Consider the following 15,029-nt stretch of genomic DNA (forward strand, 5'->3'; position numbering starts at 1 on the left):
TTTTAACATCTTGTAGGCTGATATGGTGATGATCAAGGAGAGCTACTAGTGGATGAATCAGGGTGTTAAGTGAAAAAGATTGATTGAACCCAAAAGAGGTGAAGCAATGAAAATGATTAAAAGGACTATGTTTCAGCTTATAGATGACTAACCTGCAGATGGAAAAGAAAGGGAAGGGAGTATGATAATTAAGGACAGAAACAAAAAGGGTTTTGAGGTTTTTCTCTCCTTTTTTTTTCTTCTACAAACCTGATCAAGAGAGATGCAGAAAATGGGAGCGGGGAAGAGTTGAGAGGTGTCTATTTATAAAAGTAAACAGCGACCCTTCTGATTTATCATCATTTATAAAACCAGCTAATTAATCTGCCGTTTTTAATACGAGAATAGTATCTTTTTCTAGTATTTCGTTTGGTTTTTCCTCTTCTAAGTGGTGGTATTATATTAAAGCTGAAGGAACAAAAGAAAGGTTAAAGTTGGGAATCACTTGTAAGGTTCAGACTCCATTAACCATTAGTTTTTTTTTTTTTTCCCTTTTTTCTTGCATGTGAATGGAGGGAGGGCATTGCATTAGAGAGAGAGAGAGAGAGGGACCTTTTCCAAGGGACTATTAATGGGGTGAATGAGACGTTAGGCTAAGTTGCTAACAAGCTAACTCAAAGGAGAGACAAACAAAGTAAACAAAATTACAAAGGGGAACTCTCATTGTTTGTTAATTACTATTTTTCCATTTGATCCTTTGATTCTTATTCTTTGAGCTAGAGAGCTTTCTTGTCAATTTTTTTTTGTTCTTGGCGAGACAAAAGAGATTTTTTGGTCATTTGTATTCTTTTTGTTTATATTTAAGTGTCTTATATCCTTTCACTTGAATATGTCCCTAAATAATGTTTGATTTCAGTCCAACTTTCTCTTTTAATGTTTTACCCTTTTGGAACATACAAAACATATAATATTAATCTTAGGGAATTTTTTAAAATTTCAACTTAAAAATATTAGAATAAATTTTATAAATTTCTCTACTATTCATCATCGAACTAAAGTAGAATATTTACTTTGAAACGAAGAAATGTAAATATTATTCCACAGCGAACTTATTGAGCTGTAATATTATTCATGGTTGAGGGCCTGATTAGGATTTCTCTTTGACAATGGCTTTTGAGTACAAAATACTTATTAGGTATCAAGTAATTAACTTAACCCCGTTCTAGTTAAATTTTGAGATTGAATCTCAGATTTTAACCTTTAAAAAATTTTCAAATCAAATTTAATTATTGATTTATTTCATATAATTATTGATTCACACCCTTTCTTTAACTTCATTTATTGCATATGAATATCAGTATAAATATTGAAAACAAAACTTTTTAATTTCTTAAAATATACAAGGACATCAAATTTGAAGCAAAGAGTATAAATATTGGTCCATCTTTCCTCATTTGGATTTTTCACGTTGCTAATTAGTTCCATATATCAAAGAATACATAGTTTTTGTGTTGAAATTAGTTCTCGTCCCATTGTTTGGCAATTAAAGTCATCAAACAGTTAAGCGATACGCACAGTTTGGATCAAAAATCTGTCACAGGATATTTGATCTTTGGTCCGTTCCATCCATCTATGATCATTCCTTCTTCTTGCCTTTCCACTTTTTGTCTTTGTTCTTCCAAGGAATGTCTTTGCATCATCCAAGTCCTGTTGTATCAATAAAGTAATGATAGAGGGAAGTCTGACTTACATGAGACATCTTACTCTTCGGCACATCTCAATTACCTACAACACATTGATGGTACTAATAAGACAAATCGTAAATACTTGTTTTTTTCCCTTCTTGTTGATAGGTATATGAAGACTAATTATAGATTTTTGGGTCTGAAAAAAATTCTTTTTCTGTCTCAAAAATTTAATGTTATTATTTTCTTTTTCTTAATCAAAGTGAAAATTTTATTAAAGTCTCGGGAAGAGAACTGATCAATACATAAAGAGGTATATTCTTTGATCTCAAAAATTTTATATTTCTATTATTGGAAACTATTTCTAAATTGTTTGCAATATCAAATTGGAGACAACATACCTCATTTTTTTTATCAGCAATAACATACCCTATTAATTTATCTCTTTTTTCCATAGTATTTCAACTTTTGTTTTTTGAAAAGGAAATTTTCTTCCTCCATCTCCGATAATGCAATGGCAAGCCTTGAGCTTAATTGACAAAAGACTTTGGTGGCATAGGTAACCATTGGACTTTTCACCTACTTTTGCATTGAATGTCATTGGAATTTTCAGTGGAGGGGGGTTAGCTCCCACAAGTACAGTTGGGAAATGCCATGGTGACAATCATTCTAGAGGAGTTGTCACTTTTGCCATTCCCACCTATGTAGCGAGGCATTGGAGCCATTTCCCATTGAAAGTGAAGTGTGCTTCGAGTTTCATGTAATTGCATCTTATGTATAAAACCACGTGTGAGCAATTCGGTGCTACAATTGATTCTACTCATATTTGACTCAGAAGATAGAGAAGTTGAGATTGATATATAGTGCTGCAAATTTTAACCCAAAGCAATGGGTGTTGACTATTAGAAGCATAGGTCAAACACGTTTTCCTTGAAACCCAACTCTTTTTCCCATTCTTATAATTCCCCCTATGACTATACACAATTGTTTGTTCATTCTATGCATAATTATGACTAAATTAATTGGGGTGCCGTATATGACAGCAATTAACAATCTTCCCCGAAGTTTCAACTATGATGATGCAATCAAGATTATATCAAAGTAAGCAGCGATTTTCATATTTTCTTTCTAGCTCTATAGTTTAGCGTGTGAAACTTTCTCAAAACCTTTGAGTGCACCTTTCCACTCATGGCTTCATGTCTAAAAAATGTTTGGATTTCTAAGATGGAAAAGGCTGCACTAGTTTATATATCCATGCTCTCATTGGTCGAGATCTCTTTATGGGTCACAGCAAACAAAATCTTGCCCGTACCTACATGAGGACCACATTGACGGTAACTACTACTTATTTGTGCCCATGCTTTACCACAACTGAGAAAAATGTATAAAGCTTTGCTCGTAAATGTACCATGGAATAAGATTCCCCATGGTGCTTACCAATACTGCATTATTTTGCCTCGTTTCCGATGATATGGGATAAAAACTTAAGTTAGAACACAGTCATGGAACACTAGAGATCAAAAGGGGAAAAAGAGGGAGAGACAAAAAGAGTTTCTTCCCCTGTTGAGGACGTAGTTGGCAGTGCTAATTTTGTCAAAATCAATGTCAAATAAATTAATTGATATGGCTCTAAAGCAATTGACTGATGATGATCATGATCCCCTGCCTAGCAGGTAGGTTTTCACTTTGGCCTAGCTGGTGTTTCACAATAATGGTGAAGACCAATTAGAACAAGGGAAGCAAGAGGGTTTGATATGTTTAGCAAAAAAAGGAAATGAAAATTTTAGTTGTTTGTTTGCTTGATTTTTCTTGTGGTAAACAGTGGAGTAGTTTCCAATTGAGATATTAGCATGAGGGAGGGGATTCAGAATGTTACTTTAAGTTTATACCTGTTGAAAAAACTATAACAAGGCAGAGGGGAAGAAGTACGGGAAATGTAATCGTACGAATTACATTTAAACATTCCCTTTGGAAGGGGACCACGAGAGTTGTAACACTGTGAAAAAAGACGACCTCATACTGAATGATCATGAGATGTGAATACTTCAACGCAATATACCTAATCCCATTAATGCATAATAGGCAGTCACCATCTCCACCGTCTTCAAGTTTTCTAGTCATAAACCATACCCTAAACCCTTTTTTTTTGTGTGTGAGGACAAGTTAATTAAACCCACATTCATTGTACGTGTGAGGAAGTCTAAGAGGGAATAATCCGTTCCGACGGCAAAGGAATGCAAAGGTTGATAATGCCACAATGATTTGACGTCTAGGCTTGTTATGTAATGAACAACGTGAGTTCTTATTTTCCACCAGCGTGTCCCTCACGTTTATGTTTGCGAAGCGAACAGTGAGATAAATTCCATCGATACATAATATGTGATCATTTCTATTGATTTATTTTTTATTGGTTATTACAGCCATTGCATTGTCTTGATCAGTCATTGCATTATGCTGATGCTGAGTCTTTAATCTTATGCATAGCATAGCAGGGCTATGTTTGTTTCGCTGTTAATTTACTCTTAGATGGTTGTACATAGATGAAAAATCCTTTTAAGCTGTTTTATGGTGTCCTATAGGCATGTATGCACCACGTCACTGAACCTTCTTGGTTTCCAGTGTTAAGCGCTTTTATGATCATTTATAATAAATAAATTTATTGACTGAGCACAACATAATGAAAAGAAAAATAGTCTTTACTCTTAGCACTAATTGGCATAAGACTTGTTTTAGTATAATTAACTTTCTCACTTTCTCCATACTGATCTAATGTTTCAGTTTACTCGTCGTTTACACTTCCCATCAAATTTTTTTTTTTGAAATGCATATAATAGTTTGTATTAATAATACCAATAATTACAAAATGCAGAACATGATTACAAAAAGGTCTATCTCTGCCTCTCAGAGTCACTTATACCTACTGTTTGTGAACAGCAAATTAAAATTCCCCTATCAGTTATCTTGCTGATTTCCAACCATTGAAAGTTCCGAGATCATTTTTATTGGAATGGTTTTGAAAGTTTTTGTATTTGTTGCTCTGTACCATCCGGTACTATTCTATTTTATTTATTAAAAAATTAGTTTCTCAAAGAAAAATAATTTACATGGATGAAAAAAATATGGAGAGACAATCATGTAATTTTTTCTATTACATTTAACTCATCCCGATTATACTTAATTAGGTTGTACCCCAACCTAGATGTACAATGATACATGTTAATTTTTTCTGACCATGCCAGTGGATGGTAGATCAAGTGGCATATTATCAATTTGGGATAAGTCTTTCTTCTTTCTTTCATCAAAACTTGTACGTGAGAGCTTTATAATCTTGAATGGAACTTGAATTTCTGAAAATTTTTGTTGTGTTATCATTAATATCTATGCATCTTGTGATGTTGATGATTGTTGTGTAATTTGGGAAGAGTTACTTTCTCTTAAGACTGATTTCCCTACAAGTTGGTGTTGTGCAGGTGACTTCAATGCAATTCAAAATGCCGATGAACGGGGGGATGTATCACTTTGGGAACTGGCATCGCAGATGTCAATGAGTTTATTGATCAGTGTGAGTTGATCGATTTACCATTGGAGGGAAAGAAATTCACTTATTCTGGCCCTGGTGCAAAACGTAGCCGTTTGGATTGATTTTTACTTTCCACAGCCTTAGTCGGAAAGGTCTTAAAAGATCTTTATATGACCACTGTCCAATATTATTGTCATCAACGTATGTTAACTGGGGACCTAGGCCGTTTCATTTCCTTGACTGTTGGCTCTCAAAGAATTCTTTTTCTGAGATGGTTGTGAGCAAATGGACTTCAACGGAGATCCAGGACAATCATGGTTTTGTCTCAAGGTTAAGCTAAATCGACTCAAAACACATTTGAGATCTTGGAATAAAGTTTCTTTGGGAAACGTTGACAGCACCGTAGCTGATCTTGAGAACAAGGTGGATGAGTTTGATCGCATTGGTGACATTTGAGACCTTACGACGCAAGAGTGCATTGCTAGAAAAATGAGACTATGTAACCTTTGGGCAGTCAACAAGAACAGGGAATCGTTATAGCGACAAAAATCACACATATGGTGGATCAAAGAAGGTGACAAAAACACTCATTTTTTTCAGTGCACAGCTAAAGCGCGGGCTTGTAGGAATTATGTTTCAAGGATTATGATTAACGGCACATGGGTTTCCAATCCAAAGAAGGTACGTCAAGTTGTCTTTGATTATTTTAGAAAAGCGGGATGTGGTGGAGTGCCTTGAAACTCTGATGGATATTTTGTTGGGGTATTTTGTGGGTCTTTAAGCATCCAAGATTCTAACTATACAGAGATTATGACAATTTTGCATGCTCTTAGATTTTTTCGATCTTCTCCTTTTATAGGAGCTAATTTAATTGTTGAATCTAATTCTATGGTGGCTTTAACTTGAGTGAACGATATTGATCAAAAGCCATGAGATAAATGATCCATTTTCAATGAGATAAATGATCAAAAGCCAACAAAACAAAACTATAACTTAATGAAGCTCATTATTATTTACTTTATTAAGCTTTTCTAATCAGCTAAAGCCAACAAAAGGAATTTGGACTTGTTCTCCTAATTATAATCCTGCAGCTCTATAATTGAAGTCTGGATTCATTATCGTTGTGTAATGGAACATGGGTGGATGGTTCACCTTTATATAATTCGATGATCAAAGGGTTGAGCTACAAAAAATAACAAATGCATGGTCGTGAAACCTAAAGCACCAGACCTTCCATGCATCCCTTCTGTGCTCTCCTGGTTCTGATTTATGATTTCCCCAACTGCACAACCATTCCCTTGTTACATAAATTATAATGCAATGAAATTCGTGTGGATGGTATAAGATCCCATAAAGTCGGATAGTACTTTATGAGGCTTGGCTACTGGTCCTCTTTCTTTATATTGGTTAGCCATTTTTCTACATATCTTTTGGCCTCCATCCATCATTTGCTTTCGTCAAATGTCTTCTTTTTGTGTTATAGCTTTGATTGTAGGGCTTTTCTTTTCATGAAACTGTTTTAAATTGGAATTTAAATATTGAAATATTAAATCACTGAATAGAAGCCATAAAAGGGTTTGGTATTTGGCTGAAAGCCATATTGTTATTAAAGAACAAAAGATGTGTAAAAGGACAGAGAGACGGAGACAAGAAAGAAGAAATATCTTGATTGCAATTCATCAGCCCTAAAGGATAAGATAAAGTCCTAACACAAATCGGTCCATGTGATTCAGAAACTTCTCAGCTGATAGCTAGGAGTGAAGCTTTTTCACTGTAATGGTAGGGGTAGGGGGCATACAATGTGTAGGCTATCCTGTGATGGAATTAAGCTTAACTCCATTTTCCCTCCCACCCCTTTCCTTTCTGAAAGCAGCAGAGGGGGACCATGCCATCAATTTCTTTTGGTATTATCATTAGTATTAGTTAGCAAAGTAAGTCCATACGACATTGATGGCAATCGGGCAATAACCAATTTTGTACCAGAAAAAAGACCAGAAGGGGGTCCTACATTAATCAAGTTGCGGCCCCATTAGGCTTGTTAAGAGGCAATTCCCAATCAAGAAACTTTGATACCAAGCTTTTTGAAATTGTCCTGGATAAACCCTTAGAAGGTATATATTGAATAGTATGTAAGGTATACGTTAGGGTAATTACCAGTAATTCACAAATATAATCACTTGATGAATTATGATTATATCAGCAAATTCATCATGCTTAAGTCGATGATTAATCAAAATAGGTAGCAAGGGTTTAGGGCCCCCACTGGCGGAAGCCTCAATGAAGTGAAGCAGCAAGAGTGGTCGCTTTTATGGCATCCAAGTATTGAAATCCTCCTTTAAAGAAGCCATAAAGTTCACCATCTCTTTTGTTGGTTATAGAAATTTGAGCAAATATTCCTGTGCAATGATAAACGTTTCCTCTCTTTTCCAGTTATCATATACTAACTTGGAGTAAATCAAGGAGACACACCCATGAACATGTCTAGCTTCCAATTTGAATGTAATTATATTATATGTATTTTTTTTTTCTCTTTTTCGAGTTTCCAGTTTGGTGTTCCTTTGGGTACAAAGATATTGGAGTTGTAAGTTGTTCCTCTTTGCGGTAGCTTTTGGTTTTGCTTGGTTATGAAAGTGAAAAACCCAGAAGAAATGATGACTGTAATCCCCTTTTCCCCTGAAATCATAACAAACTTTTTCACTTCTTTTTAGTCAATTTGTGCTCAAAGTCCTAGTATTTCATTACTATGGTAAGCTTAGACAAAGATTTTATGGCCTAAGATTACAAAATATACCTACTTTATTCCTCTGTTTCATTGAGTAGTCATTGGCCTTTGTAGCACCCTGTACGACAAGAATCAAAATGACTATATGACTCTGAATTTGATCATTAATTTTTTTTTTTTAAAATTGAACAACTCACCAAAATTTGAAAGATTCCTTCAACCTATTAGTATAAAAAAAAAATCAATAACCCAAAATTTAAAACGATCTGAAGAATGAAATTTTCCAAATAATAGATACCAATTGCCACATCTAACAATTTTAGATGTTATTAGTTGATATGAATTCACAAGGTGCATATCAAGAAAGTGCCCTTGAGAAAAGAGTATGGTGTTTTGGCATCTTGCTGAAGCCGAACATTATAGTATTGACGGGCCCAAACAAGGAGATGTTGCATGCACAAAGGCTTAAACCCTTGAAGATTAGGATTTGTAAGAATGTGAAACAAAAAAAAAAAGCAGATTAATTATACTTTATGGACCCACCATCATAAAGAAAAAAAAATACTAGTTTGTGGCCTACATACAGAAATGCCAAAAGGGTCAAATCAAAATTGAACAAATTATATTCTACAGTCTACATGATTGAAGCATCTATGCAGAAACTATACCAACATGCTTTGTACAATCTTTTTCCCAGATGTTATTAAGGAGTAACCTAGAACAAATTTCGAGAACAAAGAGAAAAGGGGGAGGATGGCAGACAGTTGAGATTTGGAAATTTTTTTTGGAGATATGATAGAGCTTTACAAAAGCTGCCTGGGCAAGACAGGGGTCCAGCCAGAGGCAAGAATACACAGCTTAGACTCAAAATAGACTGTGATGAGGACAATAATAACCCAAACCCAGGGGGCTAAAACATAACACCGCCACCTGACCACCACCTTATTACAAAAATGTCAGTCCCCTGTACAATAATGTAAGCACGCAGCGGGGAGAATAAAAAGAAACAGGATGAACAAGACCTCCCCTGTACAGAAAGAGAAAACCAAAAACAATGGATGGAAATTGATTCGATGAATTGGATTCCATGGTTACCCGAAGGCTTGGACTTGTCACCATCTTGATTGGTCCAAGTGATCTTCATGCACATCAATCTCATATAATACACGATGCATGCATGTAAGTGCGGATTAAAGCCGAGTTTATTTCTTGAATAGTCACTTTCCATGCAAAATCACCTAATAAGAATGTGAATGATGATAATTCACTGGGCCCAACATCAGATAACTGCAGTTAAGCCACCTATCCTTAATCAATCAGAATTCTTACATAAATGGAATTCTTAAAATTCATAAAAATTTGGATTATGATAACATACTTAATGTACATGGACAGGTACAACAATATGGATTGATACAAATGTAGTCCTCAGCCCACGATGCAAAGGGAGAGAACCAAATCTGAAAGAAATCAAACTCGACAATGACTACAAACAAATTAGTATAGGACAAAAACAAATGGTATGCTCCTGGTTACAACTTGATCCTTTAGACAACAAACTTAAGAAGTGAATACGAAAATTTATGCACAATTATAAGCTTTGGAAGATTAACCATCAGTCACTCATATGCCACCAGTAGAACGAGATGAACCGCTGTGGCTGCTTGGACTAGAATGATCTTTCTTCAGCATTGCCTCCAGATTTTGAAAGCATTTCAATGGTCTAACCTGCACAGATTGCAAGCAGTAGCAACAGAGGAAAATTATTAGCTTAATGGTGACAGATTGCACAGGCCTGCAAAATGGACCAAAATGTTAACTCTAAAAATGACTAATAGAATAGACTAAATCAACAGGTGTCTAGCTTATCAATTCCAGCCAACGAATAGAATGACTGAAGCTAGCACTTGACACGAGCAGAGAAAAGACATGCCTAATTTTAATAAAGACTAGCCATGAAGCAACATCATCCTGGACTACTACCCTAGCTTCTGCTGGCCATCCAACGACAGGAAATTTGGCAACTTTGGGTGACACTGACACTTGAGACACACTCATATTTTGATCATAACTTCTGACCTTTCATTTTGGGATCATGATCTATACAACAACAGATATCAAGAAGAAACTAATTCCCTCGAGCAAAATTATCTAAACTATTTGTATTTTTCTTTGATAATCAACTTGCATGCATGCATTTTCTCTGAAAATGCAGGTGACAGAATGGCGAAATGTAGTTTGGAGAAAGAGAGGATACCTTCCAACGCTTCTTATGACTGAAACTGTTGTGAATGGATTCCAGTCTTGTTATTATCTGTCTGAATGTTGGTCGCTTAGCAGGCTTCTCATTCCAACAATCCTCAATTAACCTGTGATCAGGAGCATACATATCTTTTATATATCTATATCATTCCCTGATACCTACATCACTCTGACAAAAGCAATAGAATGACTAATACCCTAAAAGCTAATTTGCAAAAAAATAATTTCTTCAAAAGATTACAAATACCTTCACGTTAGCACATCCTTTCAGAAAAACATATGGGATTAAATTTTGAAAGAATTATGCATGCATGTCGGTATGGGTATGGTGCCAAAACAAAGTGTATACAATTAAAACTAAGAACCAAGAGTTTAAGTGTGATCATTAACTAATACACTAAAAACCTCAATGCTAGAGTCCACAGAACAGTATACACAGCTAAAAGAACAGGAGTAAAATTACTCTACTCATAATGGAAGAAGACAAAATGTAGTACTCACTCTTTAAGCCCATGTGCATAATGCTTAGCTGGAGCTTTGAAAGGCGGACGCTCCCTTGATGCATATGCGTGAGGAACTTCATTCTCTTGCTTTGCAGAAAATGGTGGGTAGCCTTCAATCATCTAGAGTATAGCACATTAAAATCACATATCAAGCCTGTTGCGATCATTAGACTTTGTCAAAGAAAAGGAGATTGAGCAGGGAAGCAAAGCTAAAACCTCATTGACTAAAAAGTTAAAACTTATTCATTTACTGAACATATGAGCCGAAGCGTGAAAGAAATTTACCTCATGTAGGATCAGAGCAAATGAAAACACATCCACTTTGGTATCATAGTCACCATTTTTAAAAACCTCAGGAGCTACATACCGGCCTGTGTCAATAAAAACTAACATGTTTCAACTTACAGAGAAAAGTATTTGTTAAATAGAAGATAAAGTCTACATATCCAGGTAATTTCAAAAAATGACTGCTCAAATATGTAAATAGAAAAATTGCCGATAACTAAAACCAAATAGAAAGTAAACTCACAGGATGTCTCTTGACAAGTTAGAGGTTTATCTTCTTTAACTGTGAGCAGCTTGCTAACTCCAAAATCTGCGACTTTCAGATGTCCAGAATCATCGCGCAAAATGTTTCTGTTTATTTCAAATTGTAAGCACATAAAAAGTGCTGACCATTTCAGAAAATTAAGGCAAACAATATGTCTTCTACAGAAACCTAAAACTAATTTTTGTTTGTTAATATACATATATGTTAGGAAAAGAAAAACCCATCTGAACAAGAAAACTTACGAAGGCTCAAGATCACGGTGAATTATTGGTGCTGGTTTATTCTCATGCAAATAATTCATTCCCCTGCAACATTGTGGAAGATATGTTAATGATCTTTCAAGTCCACCCATGAGGGACTAGCAGCGGGAAAAAAACTTCCATAAACTATACCATGTATTAATCAGTTTTATTTCTCTCACCTATCTCTAAACTCAAGTTTTATAGTGATCATCTTAACTATAATCATCTAAGACCAACAATCAATCTTATGTGTCACCTCAAATTTTCTCTGTATACTAATGTATCATCATTTTGCAGCTTTTATATTCGCCTATCTGTATTCTTCATAAAGAAAGCATAACATGTAACTAAATACCTACTCATTTACACAGTAACTCTCACATCAAAGATGACATCTAACTGTCCTTTTTCTGACAAGCAAAATAGCTATTTGTCAATGTGGCATAATCAAGCAATAATAACCAAGTCCACTGCAATAATAAAATAATAACCTTGCAATATCAAGTGCAAATCTCAGTGCTTTTATTGGTCGCAATGCTCCTTTTCCTTTCAAAAAAAGCCGTAAATCTCCCTGAAAAATAAACAGAAAATTAAGATTTAAAAAGCCAACTCTGAAGGATCAATTTAGATTTGAAACAAACAAGCTTAAAGATAACTTTAAGGCCAATATTTTACAAAACACTATTATTCATCCTCAATTTTACTCTCCATAAACTCACCAAAAGAAAAATTAACAGAACAAAGTAAATATCTGGCATCACAATTCCATATCAATGACTTATCCAACATTTCATACACAACAAAAAGAATTCATAACAACACAAATTCACAACAAGTTGAAATAAACATCATTAAGCCAAAGAAACAAACAGAAGTAAATGATCCATAGAAGAGAGGCCTTAGATGCTATGATAGCAAATAAGCTGCTGGAGTAAAAAACCTTGGGTAAATATTCTGTCACAATCATCATGGGACTACTTTGAGTTACTGCACCAAGAAATTGGACAACATTTGGATGTCGAATTTTCTGAAATAATGCAAGCTCATCTCTAAATGCCCTCCTGAAAAAAGAAATAGAAAAGCAAGCAATTCATAAATCATACTATGGGAAGAAAAGGACCCAGGCTTGGTCCAGTGGTCCTCTCACCCAAGCACCAACTGCCTGCAAACCCACCCCACACCCCACCCCCCCCTTAAAAAAAAAGAAAAACAGTGGAAAAAAAAAAACTTCAGTTTATGAACAACTTACACTTTGTCCTCATCAGTAAGGACTTCATCTCCAAGCTTTTTTACAGCAACTTCTGTTCCACGCCATGATGCTCTACAGAAGGTTCCCTGCAATTTATTCATAGAGATAACTTAGATCTGCAGCAGCTAAGAAAAAAATTGCAGATGCAAAAGCACAGGCTCATCAGTTTATGAGTTGACTGTTGCATATATATGCAACATGGAGTTACAAAAACAGTATAGACTTTGCCTAATTGGCCTTTTATGTGTCTCCCATCGAGCCTGCATTGCACAATTAACGAAACTCTCTGCTCTATGCAACAAAAATTTAATCTTTTACTGGCTCTCTACCCGTTTCCCATTGTCCGCTCAAATTCACAGTGCAACAACGAGGACACTGTTTAACAAGTCCAAACATTGTTCACAAACTTTAATGATCATTATGCTAGAAAAACAGGTCCAACGCAAAATTATTTCCCACTTATTAATGCAATGCATCCAATTTTAGCTGGTTCCCAAGATTATTTTCAATTCCCATATAACACTATTCCTATGTACAACAATGATTTAAACTCTAACGAAATCATGAAATATTATAAAAAAAAAAAAAGAGATCACCTTAGTAATGTCAACGCTGTTAGTAAAATCGAGTTCTTTTGGATCAATTTCATATTCTGGGACTTCACGCGCGTGATTTACATGCATTGGAGCCATCTATAACCAAAATTCAACAATCAATATCACTAACAAAATCAGCAAAGAAAAAATAATTTCCAAATCGAAAATGCCAAGACTTACCAAAGGTTTAGCTCCATGTTTCTCCAAAAGCTTAATCACATCATGATTCTTATAATATATAGCATCCGCCAAAGGCTATTTGACCAAAAACATATAAGATTAGAAAAAGAAACTAAAAGAAAAAATGGAAAACAGGAGCAGTTTTTTTTTTTTTTTTGGCTTACAGTGCTTCCCCACCGATCTTTAGATTCGACGTTGGCGCCACGCTGAAGGAGCAAGGAAACGACGTCGGTCTGTGCTTGACACGCGGCAATATGGAGAGCCGTCCGATCATCGATGTCGCGGAAATTAACGTCGATCCCCGAGCCCAAGAGCTCGCGAATGCCGTCCAAGTCACCTTCGTTGGCTAAGTACATCAGCCTAACTCCGTCTATCTCTTCACCTTCCTCTTTCTCTTTTCCGTCCGGTTCGGCTCTGTTTTTCTCCGGTGCCATAGACGATTGCTTCCCTAACGTAAACCTCACCGCCGCTTTATTTTCCATTACTTTTTTTTCCCAAACCAAGAACAAGAAAATCAAGAAAAGATAACTACTTTACTTGGTTTATCCAAAATGAGTATGATTTTTAATTTGATTAGAGTCTTAATTACACAAGATTTAAACAGGTTTAGAATCCAATGAGCAAGATTTATATGTAGAAAGTCGAGAGAGAGATTTTGGGGTGGTTTAATAGAGAATCGTAAAAGCGAAGGAAAGTTGGAACTGCAGTTGTTGAAGTTTCAGTGGTAGGTAGCGCGGCGGATTTTTAATATAATTTTCTTAATGGGTGTGGAACTCACGCGCTTCCAACGCGTGAGGGAAATTTCGTCGAGATGGCTCAACCCTACAAGGACGAATGAGAACCGACGACTTTCTACTTTTTGATATTTGTGGAAAAGAGGTTAACAATCCGGACCGCTTATGAATCATCAGTCGGTAATGATGTGGGTAAGTTGCCTGGGGGCCCAGATGATTAACGCGGAAGGAAAGCGAAGATCCAGGGGCGAAACGATGTCGTTTGAAAGTGGATTGTGATTGTTTGCACCACGTGACAACTTGTTTTTGGTAATCTGTATATCCTGGAACCAGTATGGTACGCAATTGCTCTCCGGTTGTCTGCTTAAACTTTTCAGCCGACCATTGAAAGATTTATTCCTTTGTTTGAAACACCTAAAAATTAAACCAAAATAAACAAAAAAAAAAAAAAGAAAGAAAGAAAGAAAGATGGTTGAGGATTTGTTCATTTCCTTAAATGCTCAAACCAATTCAGAATTTGTCTGACTTCCAAGCAAGGACCTTGAATGTTTGAATCCTGAAAAGGTCATGTTGTTCAAGGTTGCATGTGGGAATTAAGTGTTGTTTATGTTAATCAAATAGAATCTTTCGAAATAGATACTTTTGGATGCCCCTTCAGGCTTTGAAAACCAGAGTGGCACGTTGTGAATTCCGGATGGCGTTTTGACTAAGTATGGGAATTGGCTAAGGTTCACTGTCCAATTCCAGCTATTCATGATTATCCTGAGGGAAAAACAATGTGCGTGTTTGACTATTAAACATAGCCCG

At 35.6% G+C, this 15,029-nt stretch overlaps 1 protein-coding gene across 4 annotated transcripts; it reads right to left on the minus strand.

Moving 5' to 3' along the window:
- Nucleotides 1–8,676: 8,676 nt before the first annotated feature.
- LOC18596602 (Integrin-linked protein kinase family) lies at nucleotides 8,677–14,214 on the minus strand. Of its 4 annotated transcripts, none has more exons than XR_016027044.1 (13): nucleotides 13,653–14,214; nucleotides 13,489–13,563; nucleotides 13,309–13,404; nucleotides 12,713–12,798; nucleotides 12,404–12,524; nucleotides 11,955–12,034; nucleotides 11,464–11,526; nucleotides 11,201–11,307; nucleotides 10,957–11,042; nucleotides 10,670–10,791; nucleotides 10,164–10,275; nucleotides 9,285–9,634; nucleotides 8,677–9,173 (listed from the first exon to the last, which is right to left on the minus strand). XR_016027044.1 is itself a non-coding variant. In XM_007025195.3 (12 exons), exons 1-12 carry the CDS (start codon nucleotides 13,968–13,970, stop codon nucleotides 9,530–9,532), a joined length of 1,371 nt encoding a protein of 456 aa, XP_007025257.3. In that variant the 5' UTR covers nucleotides 13,971–14,214; the 3' UTR covers nucleotides 9,246–9,529. The 4 variants fall into 4 exon arrangements, 1 of the variants encoding a protein (XP_007025257.3); XR_016027042.1 differs by having other exon boundaries at nucleotides 8,677–9,193; XR_016027043.1 differs by having other exon boundaries at nucleotides 8,677–9,208.
- Between the last annotated feature and the right edge of the window lie 815 nt (nucleotides 14,215–15,029).

The sequence above is a fragment of the Theobroma cacao genome, chromosome 6, assembly GCF_053813885.1.
Source record: "Theobroma cacao isolate CCN51 chromosome 6, ASM5381388v1, whole genome shotgun sequence".
NCBI lineage: Eukaryota > Viridiplantae > Streptophyta > Magnoliopsida > Malvales > Malvaceae > Theobroma > Theobroma cacao.

Excerpts from the sequence above, each read along its gene's own strand:
- LOC18596602 (XM_007025195.3), bottom strand. The coding sequence starts at position 13,970 with ATGGAAAATAAAGCGGCGGTGAGGTTTACGTTAGGGAAGCAATCGTCT. Across the intron at positions 13,564-13,652 it reads AAGATCGGTGGGGAAGCACT|CCTTTGGCGGATGCTATATA; the intron begins GTAAGCCAAAAA and ends TTGGTCAAATAG. Across the intron at positions 9,635-10,163 it reads GTCATAAGAAGCGTTGGAAG|GTTAGACCATTGAAATGCTT; the intron begins GTATCCTCTCTT and ends CAATCTGTGCAG.